The 26655-nt window shown below is 44.1% G+C and overlaps 1 protein-coding gene across 2 annotated transcripts in view; it reads right to left on the bottom strand.

Annotated features, from left to right (window-relative positions):
• DBT (dihydrolipoamide branched chain transacylase E2) overlaps positions 1-26655 on the bottom strand; it is an 854289-nt gene that overhangs the window by 54562 nt on the left and 773072 nt on the right. For both annotated transcript variants that reach the window (XM_044085776.1, XM_044085775.1), the window contains exon 9: positions 17840-18031. In XM_044085776.1, coding sequence (XP_043941711.1) covers positions 17840-18031 — 192 coding nt within the window. The remainder of the gene's footprint in view (positions 1-17839; positions 18032-26655) is intronic.

The following is a 26655-nucleotide window of genomic DNA, read 5'->3' as shown; positions in this document are numbered from 1 at the left end:
TTGGTTCAGGGACAACTCACTGACCACCTTAGGCATGAAGGAAGGGTTAGTCCGTAAGGTTATTCTATCCTTGTGGAAGATTAAAAAGGGTGGAGTGACCATAAGGGCCTGGAGCTCTGACACTCTCCTGGCCGATGTCAGGGCCAGCAAAAGCACAGTTTTCTAAGTGCAGTATTTTAGAAAAGCTGCAGCCACTGGCTCAACTGAAGCAAGAGTGAGTTTCTCTAACACTCCTGGGGGACCTGAGATGTACTACTCCCTTCAGGAATAACTTCACTTGAAGTCTGGAAGCAAGTGGAGGGTCAAGAGGCAGACAAGCAGAAATAGCAGCAAGGTGGGCCTTAACAGAAAAATATGCCAACCCTGCCTGTAACAATTCACACAGATAGGAAAGCACTAAGGGGACCTCTCCTTGAAATGGGTCTAGCTGTCTTTTAAGACACCAAATACAGAAACCTTTCGATTTGGACAGATAGGATTTCCTACTATTGGGTTTCCTGGCATCCTGCAGGACATTAGGCACATCCTCAGTGCAAGGGTGTCTGGAAAGGCATCAAAACCCTAACAACCACAGAGTTAGGCACAAAGATTCTAAGTAGGGGCAGATTAGGGATCTCTTGTCCTGTGTGAGTAGATCCACTCTCCGAGGTAACTTGTGATGATTGCACTTGGCTAAATACAGGAGGGGGAACCAATGCTATCTTGGCCAAAAGAAGTCACCAACAAGATTTTGGAATGTCCTGCTGAATTTTCATTAGGACTTTTTGTAAGAGTGGGAAAAGGGTAATGCGTAAAGAAACATCCCCTTCCATGAGATACAGGAGGCATCCGTCACCCTCACTAGGGGGGCTGGGTGCCCTGGTACAAAAATGAGAAAGTTCTGTTCAGAGGGGAGGCAAACAGATCTATTTGTGGCGTACTCCACCTGGTGACTATGTCCAGAAACACATCCTTATGTAGCATCCACTCATGGAATTGTGACATGGACCTGCTCAAGGTGTCTGCCTGAGTGTTCAGAGCTCAGGGAATGTAGATTGCCTGCAGACTGACTTCATGCTGGACTGCCAATTCCCAGGCCAAGTCTGCATAGCAAGTAAGATCTTGTTCCTCCCTGTTTGTTCACATACCAAAGAATGGTTGTGTTGTCTGTGAACAACTTCAGGGTTCCTTGCTTCAGATTGTTTTGGAAGGTCCTCAGTGCAAGGATGAAGGCCCTCATCTCTCTGATGTTGATGTCCTTCCCATTGAAGGGGCCTGTCCATGTGCCTTGCACCTTCAAGCTGCCCACATTAGCCCGCAGCTCAGGTCTGAAGCATCTGTGCACATTTCCTGGACTGGAGTGTGGGGTTGTAAGGGAAGTTCTGGATTGAGAGAGAGTTGATCCATCCACCTAAGGATCTTCTTCCTTAGGCATGGTAGGACGTGAATTGAGTGGTTCAAGGGGTGAGTGTTGGGTCCATGTGGACCTCGGGTACCACTGAAGTTTCCTCATGTGGAGTCTTGCGAGTGGCATCATGGGGACAGTAGAGGTCATATGCCCCAGGAGTCTGAGATATTCTCTTGCTGTCATTGCAGGGGCATAGAGGACAGACAGTAGGTATTCCTTCAGGCTGCCCACCTTTTGGGGGTGGGAGGAATGCCCTCATAACATCTGTCCCGATTCTGCAGCCCAGGAAAACTTGGTCCTGGGAGGGGTTTAGGATGGATTTGGGGAAATTGATGGTGAAACCCAGGGACTGCAGAACACAAACGACTGTCTGGAGATGATTCTGTAGAGAATTGTAGCAATCTCCCTGGATCAGGAGGTCATCTAGGTATGGGAAAATTTGTATCCCTTGGGCCCTGCAATAGGCTACCACTAGAGCCAGACACTTGGTGAATATCCTTGGAGCAGAAGATAATCCAAAGGGCAAAGCAGAGAATTGAAAATGTGAGGAACCCATAGAGAAGCATAAATAGTTCCTGTATTTGGGCCTTATGATGATATGCAGACATGCATCTTTGATGTCCAAGGTGGCCCGAAATGCCTGAGGCATTTCCATGGGCCGTCTTTTCTTGGGACCAGGACAACTCTGGAGTAAAAGCCCCTTTCCTTTTCTAACAGTGGGACTGGTTGGATAATCCTTTGGGACAGGAGGCTGTCCAAGACTGTTTGGAATAGGGGCAGCTGGTCCTTTAGTGGCTGTGGGATGCCTCTTAATGATGGGGGAATGACCCAAGTTACGAAGTAACCCTTTTCTATGACTGGTAAGACCCACTTGTCTGAGGTAATGCTTTTCCAGACGGGAAGACAGTGAGAAAGTTTCTGGGAAAGGGATATGGGATCTGGAGAGGGTGGACGAAAAGGCAGGTAATCACAGACTACCCTGCCTTGTCCGGAAATGGAGATTTCTGGGTTGCAGTCTGAGCAGGCCTAGAAGGTGGCTGCTGCTTCCTGGAGCGCTTCTTGTCCCTAGTATGAAAAGTAGAGGGAGAGCCTTTTTAAATAAATTGTGTCTTAGTGGGATAATTTCTGTGGAATTTAGGGATTGTTAGACAAATGCTTCAAATCCTGTAATTCTTTTCCCTTCTGTTGAAGGGCTTTGAAAAGCTCTGCCACTTTGGCCCCAAACAGGGCAGTATTGTCCAGGGGGCCATCTAGGAGTTTTGCCCGTATATCGACAATTAGGGGTTGGAGCCTCAGCTAAGAGTACCTTCTGAGCACTAAGGCTGAAGCTGCAGATCTGGCCGAGGCCTCTCCAGCACTATAACTGCACCTGATTGAGTGTCTTGTTACTTGTGAGGACAGGGAGATCAGGTTAGAGATTTTAGACTTAGCTGGTAAATCTGGGAGATTAGCCAAGAGTTTTGAAACCTGTGTCAAAAGGGCCAAGGAATACTTAGAGTCTGGTAGTTTAGGGCCCTAAAGGCCAAGGTAGCAGAGGTGTATGCCTTTTTACCAATGCACTCCATAGTTTTACTGTCCTTATCAGATGGACGCACAGAGGTGGAGAGTAATAGTCTGGAGGGTTTGACTGCAGAGACCGAAATAGTACCAGGGTCTGCAGTAGGGCATTTTATCAGAAATGTATCCCCTTTTGGAACCTTATAAAATCTGTCAGGCCATCTAGGAGCAGGGGGCTGGGATTCAAGATTTTTAGAAGCTGCATTGATGGCATCTAAGAAGGCTGGTAGGACTGGCGGGATGGCAGAAAGTGAAGGAGTATCCATTTGTAAGAGTTCATAGTACCTCTTTTGGACTTCAGTCATTTCAGTACAGTCCCATTTGAAAAACTCTCTCATCCGAGAGATGGTTTCCCCAGAGGTAAGGTCCTCTCCAGGGGAATCTACCTCAGCAGAGTACTCCTCTGGGGAGGCATACTCTAGAGGGGATGGCATTTGGGAAGCATAAGAAAGGGAATCCTCTGAAGAGGAATATGAAGAATCTTTACCTTCGGTTGGAAGAGGATCTGCAGTCTGAGGCCTAGGGCTGATAACAGGAGGAACAGCCAGAGGAGAAGCAGCAGCCATTGAAGGCCTAAGGGCCATAAAGGCATTGAATAAACTTTGAGAGAAAGCTTGCCAATCAGGCAAGCTTTCAGATGGTGGAGATACATGCTTAGTTTTTTGTTTCCTTTTTAAAGAAACAGGCCTAGAGGGCATAGGTCCCAAGGAGGACCTCACTTCAGGCAGTTCTCTAACGGTAAAAGAGCCAGTCTGGAGGTCCACAATGAGCCAAAGTTCCCCATTGTCATTGCCCGTCTGTGGAACCTCCATGGATGCGCTTTCAGCTCTTGCCTCCGGAATGGTACCTGCTATACCAGCATTGGCTGATTCCGTACATTGCTCCAGGTGTATGTTGGCTACAGGGAGAACATCGGGTGGAAGAGATCCAGCAATAGGCTCAGGCCTGGAAACTTCAGCATTCTTTTTCGGTGGCTTGATGATCTGACTGGACGGCCCTTCCATCGCAAGAGCAAGATGTTTGAGTCATCGGTTTTCTAAATAGATATTAAGGAGCATGCAGACAACAGCAAAGAGTCTTTGGAACAAAGGCCTGACAAATCACGCAGGATTTATGGTTGTGATTGGGCCCTGGCAGTAAAAGTACAAGTCGTGGGCATCCTTATGCGGGACCTGATGTCCGCATCTACACTTTCCTTTCCTGCATGAAATGACCCTAGGCAGGCATACAGTGACCAAAACAATAAGAAGAAAAAAGACCCCATTGGGGTACTTATCTTAAACTTGCAGGACCCAATGGCAAAAATGGCAGGATGAGCTGACATTCGACTGGTGGCACAGAAGTTCTGAGGAAGGTACATGCAGATGTCACTTTTATGGCCCACGCATCCTAGGGCCAACATCAGATGTCCCACATACCTTGCAGTGACTAAAGCTTTTGTATACTGGCTGGATATTCAGGTTGCTAGGTGGAGGCTAACCAAAATGTTATGAATACTGCAACTTGAGAATGGAACGACATCGTCCATGATTTTCCACATACCTCCCCCCCATAAAAAATATTTTTCTGGTAAATCATTAACGACTTGTGTCCGTCATTAATGTCACAGATTAGAATTTTACAGACACGCAAATAAAAAATAACAGATACAGTAACAAACAACGATGGAGATGCTATTTTCTACAATGCCTACTTTGTACTGCAATGATTTACTCTGCAAGCATGGGGATATAAAGTCCCACACGCATGCACATTATGCCAGTATAATGGGGAAAGGCAGATGAAGACTAAAGTGTCCTTACACATTATTTAAGAAAGGTAAGCAATTCCTTTCTCAAATAATGCTACTGTATAATAGCAATAATCCACTCCTGTGTGTGGGTATATTAGGAGTTTGCATGATAACTACAAGAATCAATCAGAGGAAGTTAGAAAGGATCAGAAAGCGAGCCTGAATAAGCAATTCACAAAGAAGCAATGGGGGAATATATGTATGTCTCCCAAATATGCAACAAAGTCTAGAAGATTTAGGATCTTTACTTGGAAGTGTTTATAAAGGTATTTTTATATTCCAAGTAGACTCCAAATAATTTTTCCTCAGGTGGATAGCAAATGTTGGAGGTGTGATGGGGAAAAAAAAGGTAATTGGGAACATATTTTCTGGGAGTGTAATGAGTTGGCAGAATTTAACGATTCCCTGAAGACTACACTATCAGAAATACTGGGTAAGCAAATTGGTATAACTAAGGAAATTATTTTTTGAGCTATGATACAGAATTGGAATTGCCTAGACATAGTAAGGCCTTGGAGAGCCTAATTATGGTGGCTGCCAAAAAAGCATTTGCTAGGAAATGGAAATCAAAGTCTAAACCAACTGTATTAGAACTACAGCATATATTAACAGAGATAAAACAACTAGAAATGAGATCTTTAGAAAATGATAGGAGCAGATTACATAGAAAAAATTTAAATTGTGGGAACAATACAGATGAGGAATGAGGTTTAAAAGAAGGCAGGATTTGAATGAGCTATGTATTGTTTGACTGACAGTGACTGGATGGATTATAAGTGATGTGCAATGTTTACAACTAAAATTATGTCAACATGATTTGTTTTCATTTATATAAATGTAAAACTGCTTATACCATAAGTAATAATTTAATAAAAATATTTCTTGTTTAATTAAAAAAAATCAAACAACAACAAAAAAAGCATTGTTTGCAGCTTAAAATCGACCTTCAGTGGTCACAATAACACAGCTGTTCATTTTTAAACATTCAGTCTCGTGTAAAATATAAGGAATGAAATGAAAATAGGTTATTATACCATGACCCCCATTAATATTCCAAAACGTGCACGCTGATTGGCCAGCGTGCACGTTGTAAATCGACTTATACTAATGGAAAAAGGTCCGGTCGCCCAGACTTTTTCCATTAGTATAAGTCTCTTTTAAAACACTGTCTCGCTATGTTAAAAGAGTTTAACATAGCGAGGCAGGTTTAGAAAAAGCAACGGAGATCTCCGTTGTATTTTTTAAAGCTGTCTCGCTATGTTAAACTCCTTTAACATAACGACACAGTGTGTAAAAAGCAACGGAGATCTTGCTTTCTCCGTTGCTTTTTTTTTTAAACCTGTCTCGCTATGTTAAATTGGTTTAACATAGCGAGACAGCTTTAAAATAAGCAACGGAGATCTCCGTTGCTTATTTTAAAGCTGTCTCTCTATATTAAACCCATTTAACATAACGAAACAGTAAAAAGCAACGGAGATCTTGCTTTCTCCGTTGCTTTTGGCCACAAGTCTGATGTACTGCGTAGGCATACGCAGTACATCAGAACTGCCGCAGATACCAGACAGCTGCGGAAGGGCAGCAAAGAGGCATTATACAATGCCATTATTTAAGAAAAGTAATTATTTCTTTTCTTAAATAATGTCATAGTATAATAGCAATAACCCACTTCTGGGTGTGGGTAATGCGGGATTTACCCACGGTTGTCTTTGTTTGGTCCCGAGGGCGAACCACGCCAACCATGGGTAAATCCCGCATTACCCACACCCAGGCGTGGGTTATTGCTATAATGTCCACCATGGTTAGTCAATTAGTAATCACAATACCATTTAATTAGCTAGCAATGGATCAATGTAAAACTATGGAGATTAAATAAGTTAGACCGCAATTTAACAATAAAACTACATGATTCTGTGCATATGTTTAGCTAAAAGTCAGGTTACTCACTCAGACAGTTGATAGTCAGATGAAAAAATCATGGACCTGAAATATGCTACATGAAAATTCTAAAAATACAGCAATATGATTTGATGTAGACAAGTATATGTTTCTTTCTCTTCTGCATTTTTATAAATTTGTAATGCCTTTTTTGAAAATAAAAAAGGAAGCATATTGTGTTTTAAAAACCAATATGCAGATATTTCACGGGGAAGGGGGAGTACACTCTTCCTGTTTTGAAAGTATCAGCTTGCAATATAATTTCAAGCCCTTAGTTATTTTACTGCCGGTAAAAATAGAACTCACCTGGTGGTGGCAATCTGCCACATCCGGCCCACCTTGGCAAACAGACAAGTGATGGTGGGCAGTGGAAAACAGATTAATCTGTACTTATGAGTAAACAGGATGAATGGTAAAGTACAGCTGTATAAGAACAATTACCATAATGAGATGTTCAAAAGATCACTGCTGCAGTATACAGATTATATTCTGCATAGGATATAACAGCCAGCCAGCTTCAAAAGCTTCAGAGCACCTTCCATGTGCCCAGTTAGTCAGCTCAAGCTGAGTTGACTAAAAAGACATACTTAACCCTTCAGAGCTTCCATGCCAACTGACAGACAGAGCCTGTGCCCTGAGAGGACATTGCTAGGAACAATAAATATATGTATACACCCTGGAATGAAAAACACCCAAAATAACAAGGGGGCTAGAGGGAGGAAGAAGGTAATGCAGCAGTGATAATTCAAACATCTGTTATTATGTACATAATTGTACTTTGTTCTTCATATTGACCCCGTCTAGGTCCAGAAAAAGCCAGAAACAGTTGGTCTGATTTACGAGTAGATTTTGTTCTGTCCAGATAAAATTGTAATTGCCTATGAACATCCAAGGAGTGCAGGCAATACTCTCCCTTGTTAGAATGGTTAGGAAAGAACACTGGAAGGTCAATAGACTGACTGATACATCACTCTGACACCACTTTTGGTAAAAAGGTATAATCAGTTCTCAGTGATACCCTATCCTTATGGAAGATAAGATAGGGAGGTTTGATGCATAAGGCCTGGAGTTGTGACAATCGCCTGGACGATGTGATTGCAATCAAAAGCAAAGTTTTCCAAGAGAGATATTTTACATCACATGAAAACGCAGGTTCAAAGAGGGGAAGCTGTTAGAGCTTGCAGAATCAAAGCCAAATCCCAAGGTTGTACAGGTTCTCTAAAGGGAGGGTTTAGGTGGACAACCTTTTTCAAGAAAGTCTTACAGAGTCTGTGTGACATAAGTGAAGAATCTTGAAAACCAATATGAAAATTTGAGATGGCAGCTAAATGTACATGTATAGTAGAGGCAGACACCCCAGAGTGGAAAAGATGTGATAAGTAATCCAATACCACCAAGACTGGGGTTGACAAGGGGTCTAATTGTTTATTTGCTGCCCATACAGAGAACCTTTTCCATTTGTTAAGATAGATTAGTCTGGTGGACGATTTATGAGATGCAATAAGAATATTGCACACAGGGGACGAAAGGTTTTCATGCCTGGCAATCATTGGAAGTGGAGAAACCAAGCTGTCAGTTTCAGGGTTGTTAGATTGGGGTGAATCCGACCCTGCGGATGGGAGATCAACATTGGGGATGGATTGAAGATCCATGGTTGATCTAACAGGTGAGGCCAGAGGAAGGGAAACCAGACTTGTCGAGGCCAATATGGAGCAACGAGGATCACTTTGCTCTTCAACTGTGGAGGATAAGCATAAAGCAGACCCGAGGGCCAAACGTGGACTGTTCCCGTGACTGTCCCCGAGGGGGGATCAGGGCAAAGTAGTTGCTGCACTTGTAGTAAAGTTGGGGAGGCAAATAGGTCGCAGCAAGGCTGGCCCCAGTGGTTGAAGATTTTTGCTGCTATCAGAGGATTGAGGGACCACTCGTGAGGCTGTAGAATGCACATGCTCAATTTGTCCACTATCACGGTGGAGCTCCCGGGAATGTCTGTTGCAATCAGAAAGCGGTTGTGAGCTATCGCCCATTGCCATATTCTCAAGGCCTCTCGGCATAACGGGTAAGATCTGGTGCCCCCTTGTTTGTTGATGTACCAGACCACTGGTATGTTGTCCGATTAGATCACAATAGTCCCTGACGGAAGGATGGAGTGAAATGCTTGCAACGCTAGAAGCACCACCCTCAGTTCCAGGAAATTGATATGCAAAAGGGCCTCTGTCTCCGACCAGGTGCCTTAGACAGAGTTTCACTGACATAGCCCCCCCACCCCATCAGGGAGGCATCCATGGTCACAGTGGCTATCGGTTGAAGGGGGGTTGAAAGGGCGAGATCATTGTTGGGGATTTCGAGATGTCCACCAGAGTAAATCTTGCTTGCATATCTGAGTTACACTTATCTGAAAAGACAATGGATGTTATAGTGGGTACCACTGAATGAGAAGTAGCCATTAAAGAAGCCTCATGCGGAATCTGGCTAGAGGAACAATGGTAATCGAGGCTGCCATTGACCCCAACAGTTGGAGTATAGATCGTGCTGGGGATCTGTGGTGACACAGCAGCGGTTGAATTTGTCTTATTCTCTGAAGTCTGTGTTCTGGAAGAGATGCTGCGCAAGTTCTCATGTCCAACAGTACCCCTATAAATTCCAAAGACTGAGTTGGGGTTGTGTTGGATTTCTCACAGTTTATAGTGATTCCCAGGCATCGAGCTGTTAAGAGAGTATACTTCAGGGCTTCTTCCAGTAGACGCTTGGTGGGAGAGGTGAGGAGCCAGTCATCTAGATATGGAAATGCCTGGAATCCCTGAAGTCGCAAGTGAGCGATAACCATTGCTATGTATTTTGTGAACACTCTGGAGGCTGTAGAGAGAACAAAGGGCAGGGCTCAAAACTGGTAGTGACTAGCTCCTATACAGAAGCGGAAGTATCTTCTTGAGCGTGTGTCCATTTTTATGTGGTAATATGCATCTTGAAGATCTACAGAGCACATCCAATCGTCTTCTTCCAGAAGAGGAAGGATAGACAGAACCGTGACCATCCGGAATGTCTCTGTTTTTACAAATTTGTTTAGTGTACTGAGATTCAAAATTGGTCTCCAGTCCCCTGTCTTTTTTGGCACTAAAAAGAACCTTGAGTAAAAACCGGATCCTAGCTGGTCTGGGGGGACCGTCTGGATGACTCATTTTTGTAGCAGCTTTTGGATTTCGTGCACTGCTGTTTCCCTTTGACTGGGTGGAATGTCGGATTACATTCTTGAAGAGACTGGGCAAAGATGAAAGGGGATGTGATAGCCTCTGGATATAATCCATTGTACCCAAGAGTTGGTTGTTATCTTTTGCCAGGCAGCGAGGTACAAGGAGAAATGACCCCTGACTGCTTCCAGAGGTGAGCAGTCGGGCAGCGCTTCAGGAGCGCTGATAAGGTTGGCCAGAGAAAGAATCTCTGGAACCACGGTTTTGCGGACCTTCTCTGCCCCGAAAGGGGCATCTTCCGTTGGAGTTTCCCCCTGTGCCTCTAGGGGAGAACTCGCCACCTACATCCCAGAAAGAACTCTGTGATTTCTTGTTCCAGATATTTCCGCTCCTCTGATTTCTGGAGTAGACTCACCGAGGAGTGGAGTGTCTGACACTAATGGCAGACAGGGTCTTGCCATCTTGTTCGCACCTTGCCAGTGTATCCTTGACTTTAGGGCCAAACAAAGAAGCGGCCTCTATGGGGGTATTCATGAAGGAAGCCTTAAAGGAGTCCGCAAAGTCACAAAGGCGCATCCAAGCATGTCATCTGGCGACTATACCTGCGCCTGCCGCTCTAGCCGCCCCTTCTGTTGCGTGAGAAATAACAGTGCATGGAAGAGTTGGAAATGGACTCCAGGGTGGCTATCTGAAAAGCCACATTATTACGGACTTTGTCAGAAACAGCTCCTGCTAAGGTTTCAGAGACCTGGTTTATAAGATCTCGCTGAAGCCTGGTAAAATGTGCCAAATAATTCAAAGACTTTACAGCGAAGGTCGATGAAGCAAATACACGCATCCATAATCTGTCAATCACCCGGGATTCCTTGTTGGGCGGATGTACAGTTTGGCTCTCTTCTGCCAAATCCTTCTTAATAGTAGCTGCCACCACCATAGCATCTACTGAAAGACCTCATGACCAATGGGGGTGCTCAGCTGGGGGCGATCGTATTTTATTTGGTCTCTTAGGTATTGCTTCCATGATGTCAGGAGCCTTCTATGCGCGCTGGACGAGCTCATCGGCAGCCGGGGATGACCCAAGAGGTAGGGGGCAGGGCACAAAAAGCCTGCAGGAATACGGATTCCTCATAGGAAGGATTAGAGGGCTTCCAGTCACCCCTCTGTTTAAGGATCTCGAGGATGTCACCAAAGCACACCTCATCAGATGGTGACCGTGGGGACCCTTCTCCGTCATCAAAATCCATACCTTCAGTCAATGACTCCTCAGTGGAGTCCATGTGTTTCCTCTTACATGATGCTTTGCAGAGTACTTCCTCAGTGGGAGGTTCTGGGGAAGACTGCAAAGAAAGGGTTCTCCTGAGTAGGAGAAACCTGAGGCTCTTGTCTGGCAGTTGAAGCTTGTGGCAGTTGCGGCACAGAGGGGGAAGAAGACTCCAACAAATGAGCTTTGCCAGTGGTGGCCTGGAAGGCTGGCCCGCCCAAGGAGGGATGGGAGCCCGGAACCGAGCACAACAACCTCGGAACTGGGGTCACACCCTGCCGCGACGAGTCCGCCCCCAGACCAGTAGTCGCAAGAGGACTGTGAACAGTAAGACAGAGTGCATTCCTGGAAGGTGCCATAGAAAAAAATCCGCGTGGAGCCAGGAATGCCCTCCCCAATGGCACAGCCACTGGCCTGAGAAGAGCCCCATGCCCAGTGCACCGAAGGCCACAAGGACGACTCTGGTTACAAAGTGAGATCCACTATTGGAGTCAGAGGGAGGGAAGCTGCTGTCGGAGTAATAGGCTTCGAGACTTGAGTGGAAGTCGAAGGAGGAGTATACATTGGGGTTTGAGGCAATATATGCTCACCTGAATGAGGGAACGTGGACTTTGATGGTTGAGAGAGACCTCTGGCCACAAGCAACACATCCTGTTCAGAAAGACTCTTGGTTGACCTCCTGGAGAAAGCTGATGGCAATTCTGGCCGTTCCCGGAAAGGACTATACTGACTGCTAGCAAAAGGATCTAGTGAAGGGGAATATTTGGTTCTTGCTAATTCAATAGGTGCAGAGCTCGGAAACGAGCAAGTCTGCACCAAAGAAAATGGTGTGGAAAAATTCTGCGCCGAAGATGTCAGTGCCATAGTAGTTGAAGGTGTCTGCACCATAAAGACAAAGGTCTGCCCCAAAGAGTACGGTGCCGTAGTGGAAAGTGTCTGCACTGGTAATAAGGACAGTGCCAAGAAGGACTGCAGTAAAGCACATGTTGGTGCTGAAAATTTCTGCACCGTGGAGTACAGAAGAGTCATACTTGGAGCTGAAGGTGACTGTACCAACGGTGCCAAAGGGGACTGAACCTGTGTTAACGGTGCCATTAGGGGTTGTGACAGAACTGTCGGAACCATAGTTATCTGCACCAGGAACTCCGGTGCCAATACTGATAAAGGAGACATGGCTGTAGCCAAAATCATTGGGGCAGTGCTGAGCCTGGAGCAGATAGGGTCACAGGGGGCAGCACCAGAGTAGTAATCAATTTCACCTTCTTGTGAGTTGAATCCCTATGATCTCCAGAGGGAGAAGAAGGGAGTGACATTGATAAAGAAGAGGAAAAGCGCCTCTTGTGGGGTTTAACAGGAGGGGGTGAGCCCACTGACCAAGAAATAGCCTCAGAGAAAGGAAACTTGAGGAGACCTTTCAAAATGAACTTATTCTTCCTCTCACTGAGAGTCCTGGTAGAGAAATTTTTACAAATCCCACATGGAGGATCCACAGTCAAGTGGGAGACATTAAGACAGTAGACACACAAGTCATGGCCATCGGAAAGCAGTAACTTACATCCGCAATCCTTGCACTGCTTTAAACCAACGGTACTTTTCTTATCCGACATAACTGGTGTGGAAAAGAAGCACAGTATAAAAGGAAGAATAATGGCTACCCAAGAAAAGGGTAAAAACAGAAAAGGAAGGATTGCCAATGATGATAATGGAGAATTACCACAAGGTAAGAAAAGAGGGTAATAAAGGGAAAAGACTAAAGGGAGAGAGACTAAAGTGTGCGACAGGGTAGGAAAATAACAAACTTTTGAGAAAAATTTAGAGTAATAATATATAAACTTTCAAAAAATTATACACTTAGCTGAGAGAGTGGCTTGACACGGCTGTACAGCAAACAAAGATTAACAATATCAGATTAACAGGTTTCGCTTTAATATGTCTTTTTCTGGATGATATGAAGCCTGAAATTCAAACGTCTGCCATTATTTAGTAATTTCAGTTTTCAAGGTTTTAAAGGAAAAAACAGAAATTTTATTGAGAAACGAACCTAAAAAAATAAGAGGCAAAAATCTGAGCATTCTGAGAAAATCTGGACAGTTGAGAGAGCTGTGGCAAGCACGTAAACATCACAAATCACATCACACAAAACCGCTAACTATTTTTAAAAGTAAAAGAAGTGTGCAGGCTGCAGCAGATTGTAGAATCATTTCAAATTCCTTTACTGCAGTTTCTATTAGACTGGCATTCTTTTTTACCTACTTGGAAGCTGAGGTAAATTTTCTCATCCTGCAGATACGGTGGGTGCTGGGCGGATTGCCAGACTCTGCAGAACTTAAACTGTAATGTGCATAGCTCCGTTCCATTCGCTGTTGGTAATTCTGGTATTCCAATTAACAGTCCGTGTCTCCACTTTCCGACAAAGTTGTCTGACAGGCATTGTGCATGCCCCTGCACGTTGGTGACGTTGCAGGATATGCTGGTGATGCATGGTGATGTCAGCCATAAATTTAAAGTTGTAAATAAAAAAAAAAAAAAAAAAATTGAAAAAAATCAGAAAGTGAGGGCGCCAGTCGGGAATTTGTGGCATCTCATTATTTTGCCCTCAAAACAGGTAAATACCAATGAATTTGGTACGGTTGAGAGGCATGCATTCTTGTCAGAAGGGGAAGAATTAGAGCTAACAAAATGACTGGCAGCAGCTGGACTGAGTTAAGGCTATTGTTGCTGAGTCAGGTCTGGGATGAGGGTATAGAAATTTGAAAGACTGAGAAACTTTGTACATTCTATCTGCTTTTTTAGGTGGAACAGGCTGGCTATCAAGGAATGCACAGGCTGTGACAAACGCATCCTCCAATGATAACAGCACTGTGGGGGTGGGGTGATTCTGGGAATTCCAGTTGTGACACTGCATAGTATTTTCTGACTGACTTGAAACCTCAGTGTTCTCTCACTGAAAACACTGGCAAATTCCAGAAACAGTTTCAGAAAAAAATAATTCTTTGACAGGGTGATTTAGATAGCGTGCTTTCCTCTGAGTATGAATCAAAAACCTGAGGAGAACCACCTGTACCTGCTCAATCACTTTCCTCCTCAGATTCAATTTCTTTAATCTCTTCAGGAAAACAGGAATTGCTTCCCTTTTTCTTACATCAGAAGCCACCTGATAAGAAGGGTCAATAAGCCTGTACAAGGCCCTTAGCCAGACTTAATAAGCTACGCTTATCCAGTGAAACTGGAGAAGGAAAAGCTACATGTTAAGTTGTCTATTTCCTTTTAACAGGAAAGTTAGGGCAGACAGAATTTTAAATGTCAGCAACAGTTTTCTCAGGGATGGGCACAAAATTCTGGTTAAGCAGGGGCACCTTCCTTGCCTCTTCTCCCAACACTGCCAAAAGTGGCTCTCTCTTGCCCACAGATGACTGGTCTGGGGGAACAAGTTTTGGCCACAATAGTCACCCACCACAGTCACCCACCGCAGAATGAGGCAAACTGCTTGCCTGCTGATGTGGCAAGGGCTGTTTAGTTAATTTTGTGGCTGGAAGAAGGACTAACCGTGGACTTGTAGCCTGTTGCATGGTCACACTGAAAATGGTGCCTTTTTCCTGTGGAAACAGAGCAGCAGAAGCAGACAATATTTCAATAGTAGTATAAATTGACTTTTCTCAATAAAGACATAGTACAAAGCACTTTAATGCACCTTACCAGCCCCAAAAGTTAATTGAACACAGTTTTTCCACAGGAAAAAATGTTCTAGAATGCTTAAATCAACTTTGAAACTGTCAAACACAAAAGTGTGCTCCTGTTTGAAAGTACAGCAAGGTGGTGGGACAATCAATAAAAACACATACTCCTTGCTTAAAATGTACTTTCTCATTCAAGAAAGTAAATTAAAACATTAAAAGCAATACATAGAACATTTCTAGCAAAGGGAACTTATCTGCCCAGCAGTAGAACAGCATAAGCAGACCATCAATCCTCTGAAGTCCTGAGAGGAGTACTCTCTTCCGTGGTAGGAGAGCTAAGAAGGGCTTGATGATTAAATCTGCCTTTTTAGTTAACTCAGCTTGAGCTAACAGTTTGAGCGTGAGGAAAGTGCCCTGAAACACTGGAGGCTGTCTGAGTGTTGTATTCTACAGAGGATATAACCCATATAGTTTAGGCTACTACAGCAGTTACCAATGTGTATAACAGCCCAGTGGCAACAGAAAAAAAAATTACAATTGTGAAAAATAAACATGACACACAGAATCTGGTCTTCAATAAATAACTGGTACATGATAAACTGCAACCCTGAAACTGTTTTATAATACTGCAAACAAGCTAATTCTAACAAGTCCATACACTGGGAATAGCAATAATAGTGCTGAAATGCTCTTAAAATAAACTTTTTAACATATAAATGCTGCTCTTTATGCAAGTGAAACTGTTGTGAATAAATTTACCTTTTTACCTTACAGTGTAACAAAGTAACCTTTAGATACCCTTGCTGATCCACACTAACTATTGTCAAGTTTACTAAAACCTGATAATGACACCAGATCACGCATGTAACAAAGTATGAGCTAATCATTTTACCAAATACATTAAATTATTTTGTAAAAAAGAAAAAAACAGATACTTTTAAAATGTCTTCAAACCATATAGGATAGGAGAATCATTGATGTAGATACCCCAAGTTGAGTAAGTTTAGGCACATTACTTTGCTCACACCACTCTTGTAGCTCTATAATAAATGATTTGTGCTGGAGCCAGGAAATTGTAATCATTCACTGGTCCTCAACTTGCTGCAAACATTCAGACTAAAGCTCCTCAATTTTTATATTGAGACCTGTTTTTGATGAGAAGTACATGCATACCAACACCCAACTGTCCAGATTTTCGCAGAATGCCCAGATTTTTGCCTCATATTTTTGGTCTGTTCCTCATAAAATTTGTGGTTTACTGGCAAATCACTAGGATGATCTGAGGACTGAAATCACTAAATAATAACATGCATTTGAGTTTCAGACTTCAGATCCTTCAGAAAAGTTATGTTAACAAAACTCCTGTTACTCTAGCAACTTTCTAAGTTTATTAGAGCAATGTTTAAAATCTGTCCCTATTTTTGGGCCTTTGTCCCCCCCATTTTGTCAGGCTTTGCCCAGATTTCTTTTACTAAAATGTCGAGAGGTATGAGTGCATGTGTGTCATGGATCAAACAGCATACTGCTTTGATGATTACATATAGTGCACTTATCCCGAAAACTCTACATTATGGTCACAATTTCGTCAGTACTCAACCGACCTAGTCTGCCAGACCACAAGTATTTCTCCAGCTGTTATCAGTCATTGTATTAATTTCCACTTTTTATAATGCACAAGTAGTTTTGTCTGTTTTTTTTCTATTAATTCACACATGGTGTACTTCTACTGCTGCAGCACTGTTAAGTGTTTCAAAATTAAGTGCTCACTGCTAAATAATGTCCAAGCTCCAGGTAAAGAACAAAATAATTTCTCTAGGTTCATAACCTTCTGTACTGCAGTAATTAAAAAGCAAGACTTAAGGCACACTTGTCAGTAGTTAGCACGGATCTTTCAAACTCCACCTTTTCTGAATAGGAACTGTATTATTTGTCCAACACCAGTTCACTGAATCATTCTTGTGCAGCAGTGATTTAACTGAACATTTACAGTTAAGGCAGGTGCAACTTACACCACTGAACTAGGTTCACCATAAATCACTGCAGCAGTAAATTTAGCTTAGCCTTGTCCAAAGGAGAAAGATTAGATTACTATAGCTTAGAACAAATGGGAGGTAGAAGGAGAAGGATCCAGGAGCCACTAGAGAATGGTTCTAGCAAAGCCTGATCAAGACCAGGAAAACAAATCTAGTTTGTAGTGCTTTGTAAACATATGTACAGAGGACCAAACTGCTATCTCTAAACCTTCTAGAGTCCATCCCTTTCCAATATTTCATCAAAGAAAAGACTGTAGTAGAATGTGCCTTAATCCTGCCCAGAACTGCATTACCCTGGTGGAATAACAAAGCAATGGCATTCTTAAAGACTTTATACATATTTTATTGGCAAAAAACAAAATGTGTGAAAGAGATTCCGTCATGACTTATCTACCCAGCAATGGAAGACAGAAGCCAACAGTCAGTCCTCTGAAGCCTAGGAGGAGCACTCTTACGTGCGGCAAGAAAATACTGAAGGATTTTGGTACCCAGGTTGCTATTCTTCCTCCACACAGGAGCTTGAGATACAGCATCCTGGGTGTATGTTTGAGGGGAGTGAAAGCTTTTGAAAGTCTGTCTGGCGGTTATATTCTTGGCAGAATATAACCCATATACCTAACGTTACCGCAGCAATGATTTATGATGAATGTTACTGACCAATTTTCAAAAGTGCTTAACACAAGAAAGTAATGTCATATGGAGCATACAGCATCATTACAGTTACAGCTGCGGAACTAACAAAATAAAAAAGATAAGTATTTGTTTTACTGCTGGTCAGCCAATAAAATTCCAAGATTAACATGAGTAAATTAGTGGGGTACAGCATGACAATCTAGTGTATAAATTTGAAATCTGAAACAGTACTCAAATCTGGTGGGTCAGTGAAAAGAAGTTTAGAATATATTTATCATCACTTTAACATCTCATACTGTAATTCAACTTAATGCCCCCCCCCAAAAAAATACTTAAATTCATAAGTGAAGATTAAGACACACTTAGTTTTACTCACTGTTCCGATGTTTGAAAGAGTGAATGTTCCACCAGTGAGTTCAGTTGTTCCTAGCTGCCCTGTGGAACCCAAAGTCTGCAAGCGATTCAACTCAGCAGCAATCTCAAAAATGCTGAGGGACTGCACATTCTTCACATTAGGTACTATCAAGCCTTGTTGTGTGTCCATTGCAATTCCAATGTTGTGGGAAGCCTAAGAAAGCAAAAGGTGTGATTAAAATATGAAGACACAAGGCTTAACAGAAGAAAATCAATCACTGTAGTCTACCATCAATGTTAGGAGCCACACTGTGTTCATACCCAAGTGAGGATGTGCTCCTTAAATCATAGCTATCAGAGTTTGAATGGACCATAAATTGGAAAAAGTGGTGGAAAACTTGCTAAGAGTGTTTGGTAAAACAAAAAAGTCCCTTCCCTTGTCTCATCTGCCTCAATGTGCCCCTGAATTGTGTATCTGCTAAGACTATTACAATTATTTCAAGACAGGGCCATTACCAGTGGAAGAAAAATGGTAATGAGAGGTGCAAGTCTGTCCTACGCATCAGGTAATGAAAAGCTCACAGCTGAGTTTGAGACAATATGACAATGAAGTCCTGGCAGTGGGTCTGGGTTAACCCCTGAACAAACTACATGCATTTCAGCTGTGGAATCCAATGGTCTAAGGGATAGCCTGCCTTCTCGTGGGCTACAAAATGTGGGTTTTTGGAGGGGACAGTGAGGAGCACCAGACTGCCCTATGGGATGCATCTTAGAAGGCCTCACGGCTGATGGGGGAGCCTACTGTCATGCCCAGGCCAGGCATACATGAACTCCTCCCTGTCGATTTGCCAATATAACTGTAAATCTATGCTAGTTACTACTGTTAAGACTACAGAGGACCAATGCACATCACCACCAGGCTGAATTTCAAATTGCTTTCCATCAGGAATGAGTACCATTCATCCTAATAAATTTCCTCCACCCTTAGTGATCCTAGGAGTGTTTTCATCTTATTCTTTAGGACTTTGCAAGCCCTGTGCTGATTTGAGGACAAAATGGTAAAACATGATCTAAAAAATCTAAAACCAACAGATGACATGAGTCATCAGGAGACTATTTTCATAGTCAAACTACTTGCAAGATCAAAGAAAATCGCCGAAAGATCACATAGCAAAACTGGAATGGTGAACTACATATGTTTGGGTACATACCTGCAGTGTGATGAACTACATATTTGGGTACATACCTCCTGTTTGATGAACTACATGTTCGGGTACATACCTCCTGTGTGAAGAATTATTACTTATGTACTCAGCATAATTTGGCATCTGTGTTGTCCATTTCTATTCTTCCTCACAAATGGGTTCAGATCTGACTCGGCCGCATACAACAGACTTCGGATCCAGCTCTTGAGCTCCTCCCTCTATCCGCAATGGCTTATTCCATCCCCATTACCTCAGATTAAGTTTGATGCCTAATCTTTCACTTGTCCAAGAGAGACAAAAATAGACAGAAGAAAAGGCAGGGCTCAAATCTGGAACTGTAAGGTTCCAAACACAGTCTAACAGGTACTCCCAGGAGCAACGGGGATGGATGGGAGAAAATGTGAGGAAGAACGAATATGGACAACAAAGATGCCAAGTTATGGTGAGTACATAACTAATAAATTTAGAAGTTATGTACCTACCATAACGTTCCATGTTAGTTGTCTTCTCTCGCCTTCTTTCTTGCTGGATGGGTTCGGAGCCGATCCTCGGCTCCGACTCAACACTTGCTAAGCTCGAGAGCTTATTTTTACCAGCTCGAGGCAACCCTATATCCCATGATGCAAGGCGGAGATTACTCAGATCTCGTTTGGTAGCTAAGAAATAGCAGAACCTTCTTCCAAGAAAGAAGGAATAAAAGGAAATGCCATAAAAAGTGTAGCTGATATCTACCTAATATATGAACAAGGGGCCAAGCATAATGAAGGTAACAACCTCGAAAAGAGGTTCAATAATCTTCTCGGTCTGACCAGGCTAGGGGGAAGGAGGGTGGGACGCAAGAAAGAAGGCGAGAGAAGACAACTAACATGGAACGTTATGGTAGGTACATAACTTCTAAATGTTAAGTTGTCAATCTCGCCTTCATTCTTGCTGGATGGGACTGCGTCCCTAGCACCTCTATCCTGGGTGGCTCATTGGAACAGACTCTTGAGAACGGTGGAACCAAATTTTGCTCTATCTCTGGAGACCAAATCTAGTTTGTAATGTGAAACAAAAGTATGAGGAGAGGCCCATGTGGCTGCTGCACAAATAGTGTCTATTGGAAGTCTAGCTTGGAAAGCCGTAGATGTAGCTAGAGCTCTGGTAGAATGGGCTTTTGGGATAGAAACCAATTGTTTGCCCCTGAGCTGATAAATGTAAGTGATCAATGAAGACAGCCACCTAGATAAAGTAACTTTAGAAACTGGAAGGCCTTTCCTGTTGTCTGCATAGGACAGAAAAAGTTGGTCAGACTTTCTAGAAATTTTTGTCTTATCCAGATAATATCTCAATTGGCGGTGAACATCGAGATAATGTAGCTTTTGTTCAGCTCTATCAGAGTAATTCGGGAAAAATACCGGGAGATCAATAGACTGGTTTAGGCTAGTCTGAGATGCTACCTTCGGTAAGAATGATGGATTAGTTCTTAGGGACACCCTATCTTTGTGAAAAATCAGATAAGGGGGACGAACACAGAGAGCATGAAGCTCAGATACTCTTCTGGCAGACGTAATGGCAACTAGAAACAGTGTCTTCCAAGAAAGTAATTTCAAGGAACAGGCAGCTGCAGGTTCAAACGGGGGAAGAATCAAAGATGATAAAACTAAATTTAGGTCCCACTGTGGTGGGGGGTCTCTAATTGGAGGTTTCAATAAAAAGATACCTCTAAGGAATGCTTTGCAGAGTTTATGTGACATGATATTGTGGTCCGAAAAGCCTATGTGAAAATTTGAAATGGCTGCCAGTTGAACTTTCACCGTCGAAGAAGAAGACCCTGAATGAAAAATGCCAGCTAGGAAGTCCAATATTGAATGAATTGGAGCAGTATAGGGATCTATGTCCCTAGCTTTTGCCCAGAAAGAGAAACGTCGCCATTTACTAGTGTAGATCTTTCTGGTGGAAGATTTTAGGGAAGCTACTATGATATCCCGTACGGGATTAGAAATCATAGGGAGCCTGGCTAAGGATGGAAGTGGAGCAACCAAGCAGTGAGGTTGAGAGAGGATATGGATTGGTGCAGGTGACCCAACTGGTGGGTCAGAAGATCTGGAACCGGGTCCAGATGCCATGGCTGTACCAATAGGTAACGATGTAGGAACGGAAACCATATCTGTCGAGGCCAATAAGGGGCAATGAGAATCAATTTGGCTCTCAAGGCGGTTGCTTTCTGAATTAGCTGAGGGATCAGCGGAAAAGGAGGAAAGGCATAAAGAAGTCCCCGGGGCCAATCTTGGGTTAGAGCGTCTCTGGGGGGATGGCCTGGGAGGGGGAAGAGAGAGAAGAAGTCTGGGCATTTGCTGTTTTGGGGTGTAGCAAAAAGGTCGCAGCAAGGAATTCCCCAGTTCTGAAAAATCTCTTCCGCCACTGTCTGTTTGAGAGACCACTCGTGAGGCATGAGAATAGCTCTGCTCAATCTGTCCGCTATGATGTTGGATTTCCCGGGGATGTGCGTTGCTATCAGAAACCGATGAGAGGAGATCGCCCATTGCCAGAGTCTGAGAGCCTCTCGACATAGTGGATAGGATTTGGTTCCGCCCTGTTTGTTTATGTACCAGACTACTGACATATTGTCCGTTTGAACTGCAATTGTTCCCTGAGGAAGAGAGTAGTTGAGGGCTTGCAACGTTAAAAGCACTGCTCTCATCTCCAGAACATTTATGTGCAGGTGGTACTCGTGAGGTTGCCAAGTGCCATGGACCATTCTGCCCTGATAATGCCCCCCCCACCCGATCAGGGAGGTGTCCGATGTAACCGTGGCAACCGGAGGAAGAGGGACAAACGGCCTGCCTTGATGGATCTGAGGGGACGATATCCACCAAGTCAGATGTTTCTTGCAAATCGGGGTTACCATGATCCGGTGACGCATGGGAAGTTGTTGAAAGGACCATTGGGTGAATAACATCCATTGAAGTAGTCGCATGTAAAAGCGTGCTAGAGGAAGAAGCGTTATGGCGGCCGCCATAAGACCCAGCACTTTTAGAGCAAACCTGGCCTGAATTTTTTTGCTGAATAGGATCACTTGGACGTGTTTTTGAATATCCAGGATCCTCTGGTCTGTCAACCTTGCCGAAAGTTGCACGGTGTCCAAATTTGCGCCTATAAAGGTAATATATTGACAAGGCGACAAGACAGATTTTTCGACGTTTATAGAAATTCCTAACCTTCTGCAAGTGTGAATGGTGTGATTTCTTGCTTGGAGGAGGTGATGCCTGGTGGTGGCAGTCAGGAGCCAGTCGTCTAGATATGGAAACACCTGGAATCCTTGACGTCTCAGATGAGCCGTAACCACTGCCATGCATTTGGTAAACACTCTGGGGGCTGTAGTGAGTCCAAAGGGCAGGGCCCTGAATTGGAAGTGACTGGTCCCCAGCCGAAAGCGGAGAAATCTTCTGGAGCGCCTGTGAATTTTTATGTGATAGTACGCATCCTGAATATCTATGGAGCACATCCAATTGTCCTTGCCCAGAAAGGGTAGAATGGACTGAAGCGTGACCATCCGGAATTTTGACTTTTTTACAAACTTGTTGAGTCTGCTCAGATCTAATATTGGCCTCCAGTCCCCTGTCTTTTTTGGAACTAAAAAGAACCTTGAGTAAATTCCGGATCCTAATTGGTCTGCCGGGACTGGCTGGATGGCTCTTTTTACTAGCAGTTTTGATATTTCTAGTACTGCTAGTTCCCTTAGACCGGGTGGAACGTCTGGAAGGGTTCCCTTTTGTTGAGTTGGGGTTTGAATAAAGGGGATTTTGTAACCCTCGGATATGATTGACTGTACCCATTTGTCTTGAGAAAGGGAAAGCCAGGCTACTGGGTACAGCGATAATCTTCCCCCGACTGCCTCCGAAGGCGGACAATCGGGCAACATCTCAGGGATGCTGAAAGGGTTTGTCAGAAAGAGGCTCTCTGCTACCCTGATTCTGCGGACCCCCTCTGCCTCTAGGACGGCGTCTATTGTTATTACCCCCTCTGCCTCTGGGGGTAAATTGACTTCGTGCGTCAGGCGCGACTCCTTGGGATTTGCGGAACCACATTTTTCCTCCCTTCTGTCCTTTGGGATAAGGTCTAGAAGGTGAGGAGAAATGGACTCCTACGGCAGAAAGAGTCTTGCCATCCTGCTCGCATCTAGTCAAAGTGTCTTTCACTTGAGGACCGAACAATGTCGATCCATCAAAAGGGGAGTTTGTGAAAGACGCCTTAAAGGGGTCTGCAAAATTACAAAGCCGCATCCAGGACTGACGCCTTAAAGCCACTCCTGTGCCTGCGGCTCTACTCGCTCCATCAGCTGCATAAGAGATGAGCCGCATGGAGGAGTTGGCAATAGAATTAAGGATTCCCAGCTGTGAGGAAATCTTGTCTTGAGCCCCAGCAGCTGACGGATCCTATAAAACTTCCCCCAGCTCCTTAAGAACATCTCTTTGGAGGCGGGTGAAGTGGCATAGATAGTTCAGCGATCTCATTGCAAAAGTCGCTGAGGAAAATATCCGCTTACCGTACCTATCCATAGTCCTAGAATCCTTGTTAGGAGGATGAACAGGTACTGAAGGATCAGCAAGTTCCTTCTTGGTGGCAGCAGCCACCACCATGGCATCAACCGGGACACCTTTAGTTAAATACTGCCTATCCTGAGGAGCTGTAATAATTTTGGAAGGTCTCCTAGGGAAAGGTTCCACCGAATCCGGAGCCATCCACGCCTTCCGAGCCACTACTTCCATGAGAGGGTCGAAAGGCGGAGACACCCAGGAGGTGGAGGGTCGAGATCCGAACGCCTCTAGGTATACTGACTCGTCCTCGGAGGGATTAAGGGAGGGCCAAGTTCCCCCTCTGTTTAAGGATTTCAAGGATGTCTGAAAATGAGACATCCTCAGAGGAGGACCTTGGGGACCCCTCCGACTCATCCAAGTCAGTATCTGATGTGGTAGACTCAGGGGAGTCTACATGTTTCCTCTTACATGTCCTCTTACGAGGGGGTTCTCCTGACAGATCGGGAGAAGCCTCGGAAGAGGAAGATATTCCCAATGGGGAAACCTGAGGCGTTGGATCTCTGGGTCCTGGAGCAAGAGAGTGAGAAGAGACATCAGCAGGCACTGTAGTGGGAGGAGCTGAAGGAACAGACCGTTGACTAAGCCCAGGGGCTAGTACACTCCTCATCACCTCGAAGGCTCCCAAATCGGAGAGACCAGAAGGCTCCCGCTCCGAAGAGATAGGAACCCCAGGTCTCACAGACAGGGAAGGCTCCGAGGCAGATGTCGGGGCCGAGCTCATCAGCGCCGAAGCTCCGAGAGGGAGAACGGGGTCGGACAAGGGTCCGATGCCACTCGCCCCCTCGGAGCCGACGAGAGAGAGCGGACGCCCGGATCCCTCCAATGAAGGTCTCAAGGAGGAGATCGGAGCCGAAGACGTCGGAGCCGAAAGGTGTTGTATCGGCTCCGAGGTCACAACGGTACCGGTTCCGAGGAGCTCCGGCTCCGAGCTCCGTAAGGGAGTCGAAGGAGGAATTTTTAGTGGTTGTGGCAAAGCTACCGTCTGTTGAGATGGGCTATGGAGAATTTGTGTCAATGCCTGAGATTTCAAAAGTCTACTCACCACTCTCTCGAGGTCATGATCCGATAGCCTGGATGACCGAGAAGATCGAGTAGATCGGCTCCGATGGCTCCGCTCCGAGAGCAAGGGTGATCTCGGAGCCGAATGGATCGATTCCATCGAAGGAGATCGAGATCTCTTTTTCGAGATCGATGGAGCCATCGGAGCCGAAGAGACGTCGGCTCCAGCCGGAGCCGAGTCTGAATGTGAGGATCGAATAGTATCGGCGCCGAGTGGAACCGATACTGATCCTGGTGCAGAAGGATCGGCTCCGGCCGGAGCCGACCTCGAACCAGCAGGAGACATACCTGTAGCCGAAGGCTTCGAAGCCTGAGCCGAAGGCTTAACAGGTTTCGAGGGCTTCCCCGGCACCGACTTAGTCGGGGAGCTCTCGGGTTTTAATAAGCCCCTCAAAATGAGCTTATTTTTTCTCTCCTGCAGGACTCTTGGACTGAAGGCATGACAGATAGCACAAGAGTCCTGCAGGTGAGAAGGTCCCAGGCAATAAATACAAGAAGTGTGACCGTCTGTCAGAGACATCTTCTGACAGCACGAATCACACTTCTTGAAACCTGAGACCTTAATGTCCTTCGACATGTTAATGTGTCGATGAAAACACACGTAACAAACACCGACACACAACACTCAATCCAATATTAAATTAAATTAATGTAACAGAAACACACAGGGATACACAATCACTCACACAAAAAATCCTGACAGGAAATAAGGAGGGGAAGGCCAAGGGCCTACAAAGGTATAATAACTCACTAAGGAGGGAACACTGACGGGAATAGGGCTAAGGTGACTGAGTACTAACTAAATAATAACAGATTTAGTGAAAAAAAGAAATTATAAATGGGGTAGAGAAGTCTATTAAAGTCACTTACCTGGAGCTGGTAAAAAAGCACCTCGTTAGCGAAGCGGCAAACGAGATCTGAGTAATCTCCGCCTTGCATCATGGGATATAGGGTTGCCTCGAGCTGGTAAAAATAAGCTCTCGAGCTTAGCAAGTGCCGAGTCGGAGCCGAGGATCGGCTCCAAACCCATCCAGCAAGAATGAAGGCGAGATTGACAACTTAACATCTGATGTTATCCTTTTCATTCTTCCTCACAAATGGGACAGAGTCCACAGCTATGTAACCCTCAGGAAGCCCTCCTGGAAGGACATGCTGGAGCACTGCAGAACAAGGAAGCTCTGCTTCTGGATATGATGTCCGAAGTTGTAATGCATATGTATAAGTCTTTGACCAAGTAACTGCAGCACAGATGTCGCCATTGGCGGTCCTTGATCAAAAGGCTGATGAAGCAGACATGGACCGAGTTGAATGAGCACGAGGATGTATTGGCAAATTCAGTCCTTTCTGAGAATAAATCAATGAAATGCAGTCAATAATCCACTTAGCTAGACTAAATTTAGATCCCCTGAATCTGGATAAAGTAACCAGCAATAAAAGTATAATGTTCCAAAAAAGCCACCAACTCGTTGGAATACATACGGCAAAACAACACTTTAATAAAAAATAGTAAAAATATATAAAATATGTGAGCACTTTCAGAGCCCTCTCTGCTTCCTCAGACATACTACAGTAACTGCTGCTCTTGTTTAAATAATGATACATCTGTGTCAAATCCAATCAGTTGACAGTATCTTGAAAATAAAAATTAAAAAGACATACACTATATAAACAATCAAATCATATAAATAATGGACTAAAAATGTAAGTAAAAAACTGTAAAAGTTTGCTCTATAGAGTTAGATAGTGTTAAAACTGTAGAATATATGTATAGATGTTAAAAGATGTGACTAAACATAATAATCAATGTTTCAAAGCCCTGTTCTTGAGAAAAGGTTTCAGTGAAACCTTACTATTTAGTCCAGGTGGTCTGTCAGCCTGAAATCTAATTATCCATTCTTGTTCTGTGGCTTTGGTCTTATTGTTCATGTTCCCACCTCTTTTATTTTCTTGTATAATGTGTAACACTAGAAATTTGAAGGTTTGTGTGACTCACT

Source organism: Protopterus annectens, chromosome 10.part0, assembly GCF_019279795.1.
Source record: "Protopterus annectens isolate FY-2018-M chromosome 10.part0, PAN1.0, whole genome shotgun sequence".
In the NCBI taxonomy this organism is placed as follows: Eukaryota; Metazoa; Chordata; order Ceratodontiformes; family Protopteridae; genus Protopterus; species Protopterus annectens.
Note: the sequence above shows the minus strand (reverse complement) of the source record. Positions and strands in the feature narration are given on the sequence as shown.